We start from the raw sequence: 12,035 nt of genomic DNA on the forward strand, positions 1-12,035 counted from the left end.
TTGTTCAACTCGTTTTCGTTGCGCCTACGTCATTGCGTTGCGTCGAAATTGGAATCAAGCTCAAACGTACACAAAGTAAAGCGCTGTCTACACTATTACAAACTTGATGTGACAAAAAATGTGATGTGCCCATAATATGGACACGATGACGTGATATCACTACAATATCTGGGTACATTACACTTTTTTGTCAAACTAGGTTGATAGTGTAGACAGCCTACGCTCTTAGTTCATTATAGCAACTTCTTTTTTCTTCAGTATACGGCACAAGAAAACTACATTGAAAATTGAAGCAAATGAAAATAACGTCTTGAATATTGTGTTACGTGCATAGGCCTATGTAATCTTAAATCATTCAATTTTAATACATTCCTATTATAACATCCGTCTTTAGTTATTATTAATAATCTAAAATGTAAATCCATAATTGTCATAATTTTATTAATTCCCAAATCTGTGTAGCATGTTTTTTAAACATCATCTTTCACGTTATACTCGTTTTTATATCCATGATTCCAATTACATATGTGACTACAATACAATATTTCGATTCTTTGTAGGCCTACTGTATGTCCACAGGCAATAGGCACATTACTTAATACAGTGTCACTGATGTATCGCAAGTGACGCATGTATTATGTGTTAAGTTTATGACAGGCGTAACATGTGATACGTATGTGATAGAATTGACAATGATACTGTATATACATTATATACAGTCCCGAGAATCGAATAAAGTATTTCCACATACGAATTTTCTTTCGTAAATACATCATTTATACGAGTTTTTTCCTTATCGCAGTATTTAGAAATAACGAGCCTACTTTAAATACCATATTTCTACATGTTTTATAGTCTCGAATCACAGTATTTGTTTTTATAGTGGTTGTTTTCAATAAAGTATTCTTTATAATATAGGTCAACATATCGTTGTACAATTGAGAAAGAAGTCAATACTTCTGTTTATCTCTCGGTCAGTTGCACCAAGGAGTCTTTTTAACAACTCCCTGTTTGCACACCATAAACCAATCATCATTTTGTATGGCGCGCCATAATTTTGTGTTTTATTTACATTTAGTATTTTGTCCTTCGATGTGTATTAACCTCTGCATTAGTAGACAGTCAACTACGGTCATGCGAACTCTATATATTTGTCCGTTACAAGCTATTGTTCAGTTTTTCTATTAAAAAAATATATAAATTGTTATGAAAAAAGAGAACAATTGTCCGTGTGTTATTGTGTTACCAATACTTAAGGGTTTAACTAATAAAAGCATAATAAGCTAGAAATCTAATATGAAATTAAGTTTTAAAGGGTTTTAAATAACCTGATGGTTTTAATATATTTAGTTATTGGGTAAGCCTAATTAATTTTTGTTTAAAGATATATTGTCCCCCAAAAACATGAAAAATGAAGATTAATTAAATCAGGCTTTGAATAGGCCATTTTGTAGTAGAAAAAAAAAACCTGAAAAAATGTTTTAACTTATAAAATGACAACATAAACAGTTAAATTCAACCAAAAACGATTGGTTGGCAGCCAATTTGAGTATTTTTTTGCTTTAAATTACAGTTTTTTCAAGTAGGCCCCTAAATTATTTTTTTTTTCCGATCCAATATTTGGTCAAAGAGAATAACTATGTGACATTAAATGACATATTCAACAAAACAATTTAAAAAAAATATTTTTTCAGAGGGACAATACATCTTTAAACTGGAGAAAATTTAGCTAGAACGTCATTGGACGATAGTTCGTTTCTATCAACGAAATGTAATCAATTTTTTAATATTGGACATCAGATACAGACCGCGCTATCGATCGACTAGTGTCAGTAACAGATACTGCAATCACGCGCTCTGCTACATTTGAGTGTTTTTGACAGAATAATAAGAGTCGTCTAAAATAACGGTAAATAATCATTTTCTTACTGACCACACTGGGCTGGACTGTTTGACCACATTCAGGACGAGATAAACGTCGGTGAGGTAAGTTGCTAACACTCTGCTGACCATTAGGCCAACCACCCGTTTTTCTACTAACAATTTCTCCTTACTCCAGATGTTAATTCCCTAGTACTAGTTATTTTTTCCTGTTGTCCCCAGGTACTCTTTATTCCTTTTCCTTTAACCCATATCCTTAGTCGTAAATCACTATTTCTCAGTAAATAATTCTCTCCCAGTGTATGCATACTAATTAGGGCCGTGCTTTAAATATGGATGTATTAGCACGATTTGGCTAGAATTCAATGTTTTTCTTACTCGGTCGTTTAAAACTCTTGGATGATTTTATAAATCTTAGCTCATTCTACTACTAGGCTACTGTACTAACTATATATTGGATAAAGGCCTTGACCATTTATAGGAAATAACTGTGTGAATGAAGTACATTCATTATTATAACGTTGGAACTCTCAGGTAAACTACTGTTGTATATTATATTTGTGTTCTTTTTCTGTATTTTAGTATGTAAGTTTATTCCATTGGTACACTTTAGGGGGTCGGAGAGTCACTCGATAGTGTTTTGTTTCACTTTTCTGACAATCCCGTCTACCCCCTAAAGTGCTCTGTACCTTGTGATGTTTTTATTATTTATAAAAGACGAAATAAATGAAATAAAATGAAATGTACAACATAGAAGATTATCGGTACTGTCTATAATATACAGTGTAATACAGTGTCACATGTGACGGTAACTTAATTGAGTTAGTAGATAGTTTTCATGTTTTACAATTTCTCTTTCTTTGTCCAAACTTCTTTTTTTAATTTAGGTTTTCTTTTGAAGCAATCTTTAAACATGGAGAACATTGAGTTTATTGACGTTGGGTGGAAGCGTATGTTAGCTTCTCCAGATCCAGATGCCATCAAGCCAGATGAGACGAAAGAAACCTTAGTAACTATGGCTAAAGATACTGGGAAAACAGAAACAAAAATTGCTCGCCGTGTGGATAGCCTTGATGACGTAGAGGAAAGAGATGTCTGGGACAAGAAACTCGACTTTGTACTTTCTGTTATTGGATATGCAGTTGATCTTGCTAACGTTTGGAGATTCCCGTACTTATGCTATCGAAACGGAGGGGGTAAGTCTCAATTGAGTGTTAAGACATTCTCGTTTATTCGAGCTGGAATTTTACCAATCTTAAGTGCTTAAATGAAAACTGACCTTTTACTTGTCTACTTTTACAGGAGCTTTTCTTATACCATACGTTTTGTTTCTGGTTCTCGGTGGAATGCCTCTCTTGTACATGGAGTTAGTATTGGGACAGTTTCATCGGTGTGGTGCCATTACCGTTTGGAAGATCTGTCCTCTGTTCAAAGGTAAATCAATTACATCACAATGTACGTTTGTAAGTTGTCGCATTAAGCCTAAGGTGATATTACGACAAGTAGCAGCTGGTCTTCCCATCCATTTTGTGCCGGTCCAAGGAATAAGTTGATCTCCTTAATATTTCTTTAAACATGTCGGCACCGTCACCGTGTACGTGCCAACATTCCTGGTCAAATACTAGTGATTCTAATTAAGCGACTTTAGTAGACCTAATAATTGATAACAACAATGACAACGTATACCTAACGTTGAAATATTTATATTATCATGGTGTATGCCGAAATCGTTTTCATACACAGTGGCGTAACGGCTGTGAGCGTTCACTGGCTAAACCCTGGGGCCCGGAGTTTATGGAAGCCCTGAGCAGTGCCCAGAGGGAAAAACAGGCATTAAAATATGCCGGAAAAGGCTAAAAATTCCTGAGGCCTCCAGTGTTGAAATTTGGAGGGCCACCTAGGTTTCCTAAACCAGGGGCTTCAGGCCTCTGCCTTTCGCCACTATTCATACAAATACAATGTGGTAATACTTGTTTTTTATACTTTTTTTTTACTTCATTTCAGGAACGGGTGTTGCTGTTGTGATTATAGCATTTCTGGTAGCTTTATATTATAACGTTCTCATTGCCTGGTCCGTATATTACCTGTTTTCTTCGTTCACAACAAACTTACCCTGGCTAACCTGTGGCCACGAATGGAATACAGAATTTTGTTATGAAACCGATAGTAATGATACTATAGCGTACGTTGATGGTGCCAATGTTACGGTCAATTCTACGAATGGTGTATCACCAGCGGAAGAATTCTACTTGTAAGTATGCAACAATTTGATACTTAAGTTTAGTTGTACGTTACTTGGACCTATGCGCGGATCGCATCTATTCATTTATTCGTTCATTTCCTTTATTTCGGATAGTACATCCATATACAAATCATACAAAAAACAAAAAGAGAAAACAATTTTACCAGGACATTAACAATAGTAACTTCCACAAAAACAACCTACAATATCCAAAAAAATAATTTTGCACCAACGCGATCTGGTGACGAGTTCAGATCTCTAGTTGATTATACTATATAGTAATGAATGCTAGTTAAATTGGGAGAATATTTCATGAGTTGAAAGATTGACTCTTCTAATTAACGAAAAGTGTACCGAACAGTGAATATTTTAACTAAATATCTCAAGATTCAATTTATTGTCACATAATATAACATACATGATATTTATTTTCCTGAGCTTAGAGACATAGATACAATACAATTTAAAACATAATATAAAAACGTACGGTAACACCTTAACTAATTATCTTGAAAAATGTACATTATATAGATGACCAGCATATGGGAAAAAAGAGTCTCTAAAACGGTTGGTTTTATCTCTCCGTTTAACATATTATTCGTATGTAATAATACACTTAACATTGGTTCTTACAGTCGAAAAGTGTTAGGAGTTCAGCACAGTTCCGGGTTGGAGGATCTTGGTGGCATCAAATGGGATCTCTGTTTATGTCTTCTATTTGTCATAGTTATCGATTATTTCTCGCTTTGGAAAGGAGTAAAGACGTCTGGAAAGGTGAGAATATAGTTTTACTAAACTAATTACGTCACAAAGACAGATGGGGTGATAAAAACGAACAGTCACACAGAATGTTAGCAAACATTATCAATACACATGTATAAAGCTTGGTTCTCACTAGAAACGCAACGCAAGGACGTAACGCAATGTAAATGATTTGACCAATCACAAGCGATGAAATATTCAAACTGTCGCTTTCCATTGGTCAACTCGCTTGTGTTCTCTAGTGGGAACCAAGCTGAAGGAGCAGTGATATCAGTATACACTGCAATCTGTATACGTCTCGTTTAATAACAATATAATAATACTTTTACAATTACAAAATTTAATATAATCCAACTATAAATGTATTTTTAGGTAGTATGGATTACAGCTACGCTTCCATACATTGTACTAGGTATTTTGTTTGTTCGTGGGATCACGCTACCTGGTGCAGCCGAGGGAATCAAATTCTATCTGACGCCAGACTTTGCGACGCTGAAAACATCCCAGGTATTTAGAGACCTTTTTAATTTGCGAAGACTTATATTACGACCTACGCATTGATTTTCTTGTTGATCGTCAGGTGCGGTCCCAGAATTCACAAATATGTGTCGAGGAATGGAATTAGGACGTACGTCCCAATGTTAATGAATTATCATGATGTTCCTAAGTCGAAAGTCCATACTTATTATTATGGAACAGTGCATGATTTCACCGATTAACGAGCGTCTTTGCGTTGTATACATGTTACATAATAAGGACGATGTTGCTTGCCGGATGAATTGAAACTCCTATCGAAAACATTATTGCACTTGTAAATTGTGTCCAAAGTCTCCAAACCTCATAGCTGTCACTTCTGCTCAAATAGTTGTCGTATATTATGTCGATATAGTCTTTTTTCAACAACGATTCAATATTTTTATTTAATTATTTTGGCTAGGTTTGGATTGATGCGGCAACTCAAATGTTTTATTCTCTGGGAGCAGGGTTTGGTGTTCATATAGCATTTGCTAGTTATAACCGATTTAGAAACGACTGCTACAGGTAAACACCGTTTTCATTTGTATTTTAAAGTTCAATTAATTTTCCTTTCATAAAAATGGTCAAAGTTAACAAAATATTAATATTTATTATTTATGTATTTTCATGATGTTTTCAGAGATATGTTACGGACGTCTGTTGCTAACAGCTTGACAAGCTTCTTCGCTGGTTTTGTGATTTTCTCTTTTCTTGGTTACATGTCTGTAACACAGCATAAGCCAATTGAAAAGGTGGCTACGGATGGTAAAATAATCTGCTTTACAAATGCTTGGTGTGGTGATGGAGGTTATGAAGATGCCTGAATGGCCTCAAGTTTCTGGTTACTAACTTTGTCATGTTATTAGTAACTTTGATAAAAAAAATTCGAATTCAAGTATACGTATGACACGCCATGTGTGCCAACATTTTACCAAGCGCCGTCTAGATGTGGTTGGATCGAATTGTCTTCATTATACTACACTGAGGAAACACAGAGCCCTTGAAATTGTCTTTGGCTAGTTTGTCATTCAATTTCCAAAATATAATGTTCATTTTAAATACGTGTTCTACCAATAATTAATAATAATTGGCTATGCTTATATTAATAATAAATGTATACTTGTTTTTTGTATAATGGCAGGACCAGGCCTTGTATTTGTCGTCTACCCGCAAGCTATTTCCACACTACCAGGCTCTACAGGATGGGCCATCATTTTCTTCCTGATGCTTATAACGCTTGGGCTTGATAGTCAGGTAGGCCTACTGGAAGGATTATTTTTACATTTCATAACATTTTGAATCAACAAAAATAATCTCATCACTGTTGAATTTATTATTTAATCAAATATTTTAAATGAAAACCGAATCGTTGATAACATTTAAATACATATTACATTTGGCTGAAAAAATACAAAATCAAAGAAACCGAAATTGTGTGACGATATAGAGGGCGGTCTTCTTATTCTTATTTCACGAACAGTATTATTCATTTAAAATGTCATAGAAATGTTTAAACTACTATACTGTGTTTTGTAAGAATTAAAATCAAAGTTAATAATTGTATGTTTTTAAGTAATAATTTTTTTTTTTAAACCGTTATTTAGTTTGGTGGATTCGAAGCTGTTTTAACGGGTATCGCCGACGAATTCCCACATCTATTTAACAAACGAAGGGAACTGCTGACTGCAATTGTAGTGATAATCGTGTTCCTGCTAGCGTTACCAAATGTTACATACGGCGGAATGTATTTACTTACAATTCAAGACGCCTACATTGGTGGAACGTCTCTGTTGGTAGCAGTCTTCTTCGAAGCTATTGGTATTTCATGGATCTATGGTTGGTACTGTTTTTTCAATCTTCAAAAAGTTTGATATTAATATAAAACACACAAATATACTTCATAGCTATTTGAAACTGTTTTTAATTTCTGTTGTTACAGGAACGCAATATTTTTCAAATGACATCGAAGAAATGTGTGGCGTGCGTCCAGGGATGATCTGGAAAATTCTTTGGAAATTTGTTACACCAGTTTTTCTTTTGGTGAGTATTGGGGTCTTGTCAGTATTACGATAACACTCACACGCACAGAGCTGTACGGTGGTTATTAAGCTTGGTTCCTAGGACGCAACAAAAGGACGAATTGACCAATCACAAGCGACATTTCGAATAATCCATCGCTTTTGATTGGTCAACTCGTTTGCGTCGCGGCTTACGTCCTTGCATTGCTATGAGTCCGAGTGGGAACCAAGCTTTACAGCTGTGGTAACCGTACTGTGTGGAGTAAAGGCCAGACGAGCGGTAACGGTAAGCGGGAAACCGCGTAGCTTATCATGTCCCACGTAGAATTTGTATCTATCCTGAGCGGAAACCGCCGGTCCGCTCCGCGTTGTGTGTAAATGGTAATAAGGAATAACATAAATTCTAAATTTGTATTGCCGTATTTGTATTTTAACCAATAATTGTCTTACTGTTCGTCTTTCAGTTTATTGTCCTAGTCAGCATAATACTATATGCTCCACTGGAGTCTAACTACACATATGACTATCCATCTTGGGCCAACAAGATTGGAATGTGTTTTGCTATGGCGTCAATAATCGCAATACCCATAACAGCTATATACCAATTCCTAGTTATTCCGGGATCAATTCGACAGGTGCGTATGGCTACTCTATACTTATTTTTGCATAGTAGTATTAAAAGCGTATCTGCCCCTGTAAACTTGGTGACTATGTGACCACACAAAAATGTGTTATTGCCATATATGTCATGTCACTACCATATTTGGGCATATCACTACGTAAGCGTATCTGTCCCTGTAAAATATGTTCCCCCTCTCAACCGGAGTATATTGTTGACGGGAACTTCGTCAGTACATTTTCAACTTTATTCTTGGTATTTCAGAGACTAGCTTTGGCTATGAGTCCATGTAAGGAACATGCGGGGATTTTAGCTACAAATGACGTCAAAAGATTTAAGGTAACGGTTACTTTTTGCACCTTATATTTATATTTCTATACAATAAAACGAATAAACGTTTATAGACATATTATATGCATGTATATGATTTATATATTGTGTTTCAGTTCAATTTTTGAAATACTGTTATTTTTTGTTTTCTTTGTTCATTTTAGCTGCAGCATTGGATGGATTTATAATGAATAAGATAGCGATCATATTCGATTACTTATCGAATTTATGAGACCTTCGTCGTACCCACAGAAGGTTCTATCATCCTATTCACGTACAATAATTGTAAAATAGTTATGTAATAAAGTCCCACCTTTGCTTAGGAGGCCTACATTTTGATTTCTTGAATTTTAGTTTAATAATCCTAATGTTTGAAAATGTTTATCAAAAACAATTTTATATTATTGAATCTTTAAAAGTTAAAAGCGTATGTAATTTTTATCTCGTTTATTAAGCTCTGTCTACTATATTAAACTAGTTTGACAAAAAAAGTGTGATGTGCCCAAATATGGTAGTGATATGCTTAAATATGGTACTGATATGACATAATCATGTCCATATATGGGCACATCACATTTTTTGTCACATAAAGTTTGATAGTGTAGACAGAGCTTTACAGATTTCCACCTTTTTTCAATAAACGATGCATCTAAAAAAGTTAATATTTGTAGAGTAGGCTTGTAATGAAATAATTGTGCGTCCTCAGTTGCGAACAAGTAGATATAGGTTGTAATAGTAGGCCTACTAGTAATAATAGTTTATTTTGTAATGAAATATATAATTATATAAGTGTAACAAACGAACGAAAAATGTAACATCATAATAAATATATATGTACTGAGTGAGGTTTCCTAAAATGTCATTAATTCCTCTATGGAATAGTTAGCTATTTATCCGGGTATATTTTGGTGGGTAGGAACCACATATAGGGTTGTTTATGCAATGTATATACTATTTTGTTTCATTTAATTCTTTTATACAACATCATTCTTTTATACAACATTTTCCAAATCAATTATTATTATTACAGTATTTATGAAAGGCTTGGAGTGCGGCGCTGTTTTTTACGGACTTACTTTTAAAACGCGTCACCTAAAATACGCGCGCGTAACGTTACCATAGGCTCGTACACAAAGTTGCCAAGGTACGGTGTCAACAAACCATATCATTCTTTCTAAGCACGCTGGAAAGTAACTTACCTCAGTGATTTCTTAGTTAAATATTCGCTATTTATACTCCAAAAGATTTTAATTCATTACGATGGCTGAAAATAAACAATCAGTTGATAAACTACAACAACAAAATGAAGAATATCGCAGAGAAAACGTGAGTAAAGATTGTTTAATTTAAGCGATACTTTTAAGAAAGTACTTCGTGAAATTTGATAGTGGACAAGAGTGCGTAGAAGTGGTGTTCGATCGGCTTGGTGTGCGAACGAGGTGTAGCCTACGTGGTGTACTTTAAATATGTCAATATTTTCGATCGACACAAACGTAAAATGTTTATTAATCATGTCAGTCCTAACATATTTACTCCTAGGCATTTTATGGTTTTTTAGAAAGTTGATTTTAAAGTTTTATTTTTCTTAATTTATATTTATTGATAGGCACGTCCATCCTCTCCATGGTGGCGTCGCTTTGCACGGTTCCGAAGATTCTTCAACCGCCGCAATAGACGACAACAGCAGGTAAGCAAACATTTGATTCTCGATCACATTCTAATTTAACCATATCAATACATAATTATTTGTTTCTAAATAAATATATATATTTGTTTGTTATCCAGGTTGTTTCCAATGAAGATTCGAATGCCACTACCACCAGTAGGCCTACTACTGGTCAAGCTGTTGCAAGTACATCGTCAGCAGCTAGATATACTACAGTTGGTAGAATTACAGAGTCTGGTGTTAAATCATTCAGTAGAGTGGAAGAAAATATTCCTGGCTGTGAGAGTCCGACTACTCGACGCCGTCGAAGGGAAGAACTGAAACGAGAAAGAGAAGTCAGAAAATGGGATGCCCTTCAAGTCGAAATTAGAAACGTAATGGGAGAAGATGATGATTTCTCAATTGGTATTGTGTCATCTAAACGCCCACCATCCGCCAAAGCTGCATCAGTTGGTGCTACCAAAAGCCCTGAACTATCAACTGCTTCGGAGACTTCTGTTGAGGTCGAGATGGACAGTACAGTGTCACAGACATCAACTGGAACTGATGCAGCCGCTTCCACTAAAGAGGAGAAGCCAAAGAAGAAAAAGAGGGGAAAGCTAAGTGAAGCTTTTAGATTGGCACGTCTCACCAAAAAAGCCAGAAGTCGAAAGGTTAAACCAAAAATGGTGGATGACGAGACACAGACACTCAAAAAAGAGTTGACAGAGAGCGGCACAATGACACGTTCATTTGAAATGGTAGACAAATCAGTAAACACCAAGGAAGTGAAAATGTTGAGCAAGTGTGTTCAGGCAGAACGTGAAGTGCGAGCCTTCAACAACATTGACCACGTGTCAGCAAAATTGACAGTTAAGACAGAGAAAACGCAAGACCACGAAAACTGGAAAGTGCACACCAACACACTGGATTTCAATGATGACGAAAAAGAGGAATCGTTTGACTCTTTCGAAATAAAGGAAGACATGGAGGAACTGGAATATTTTTCCAGATATTGGGACAATGCAAGAGTGTATTGGCATGACGTCACCAAGGAGGATAAAGACGCTGTAGTACACTTTTTGGAAGATCAAGAAGATCCAAGTGAAGAGTATGATATAGATGCAAGTCCTCTAACCAACGTTGATCAACAACTTAATTCCATCGTCACTCTCAGTAAATGTTTGATCCAACAGGTTGAACGAGCAAGATCAGACTGGGCTAGAATTTGTCAGAATCCGGTTCCTGATTGCCATGGCTTGCATCGAGGCGAAGTTCTTGATTTAATCGCCTCAAAGCTTAGACGTGAATCCAGTCGACGGATGGAAATGGTTTCGTACAACCTGCAGAAAATTAACACGGTTCAAGACCAAATTGACGACGTTCGATTTGATCAGGAGTGCTATATGCGAAGACTACAGAACATTTGTGGTATGACGGTCGAGTACAGACGAGCTCCTGTGAAAGAAAATAAACCAAGTGGAAGCGGTAAAAAAACCTTTGTAATTAGAGATAAACATAAATTTCAAAAGGTTAGTGGAGTTGCAAAAATCATGGAACCAATAATGGAGGTTGAAGAGCTAGAGTAGACAGTTTACCTACGCAGAGAGTAACTTTTCTAAAAGTGATTGAAAACATTAATTGCGTTATAATAAGACGGAATTCTGCATCTTAATAACTTAATGACTTACACACAATGCTAATTTGATTAATTCACGGCTAAAAGGATCATGATAAGAGACCAGCAATTTGAACTATTTTGTTTGTCAACTATGCTGCTGATTAGAGGGAAGAGCTAAGAGCAAAAAGAAACTTTTTAAAATACGAACGAAATAGTCAGCCAGATGTACAACGAACGCAATAGCCAGACGTACAACGAACGCAATAGCCAGACGTACAACGAACGCAATAGTCAGACTTACAACGAACGCAATAGCCAGACGTACAACGAATGCAATAGTCAGACGTACAACGATCGCAATAGCCAGACGTACAACGAACGCAATAGTCAGACGTACAACG

General features: G+C 35.6%; 1 protein-coding gene across 1 annotated transcript; it reads left to right on the plus strand.

Annotated features, from left to right (window-relative positions):
* Positions 1 to 2,813: 2,813 nt before the first annotated feature.
* LOC144836208 (sodium-dependent noradrenaline transporter-like) lies at positions 2,814 to 9,201 on the plus strand. Its single transcript, XM_078691452.1, has 13 exons — positions 2,814 to 3,077; positions 3,184 to 3,315; positions 3,886 to 4,132; positions 4,759 to 4,897; positions 5,258 to 5,392; positions 5,823 to 5,926; positions 6,042 to 6,166; positions 6,543 to 6,655; positions 7,006 to 7,237; positions 7,341 to 7,441; positions 7,884 to 8,054; positions 8,303 to 8,377; positions 8,533 to 9,201. The coding sequence occupies exons 1-13, from the start codon at positions 2,834 to 2,836 to the stop codon at positions 8,554 to 8,556; spliced, it is 1,842 nt and encodes a 613-aa protein (XP_078547578.1). The 5' UTR covers positions 2,814 to 2,833; the 3' UTR covers positions 8,557 to 9,201.
* The last annotated feature ends 2,834 nt before the right edge of the window (positions 9,202 to 12,035 follow it).

Source organism: Antedon bifida, chromosome 2, assembly GCF_963402885.1.
Source record: "Antedon bifida chromosome 2, ecAntBifi1.1, whole genome shotgun sequence".
In the NCBI taxonomy this organism is placed as follows: Eukaryota; Metazoa; Echinodermata; class Crinoidea; order Comatulida; family Antedonidae; genus Antedon; species Antedon bifida.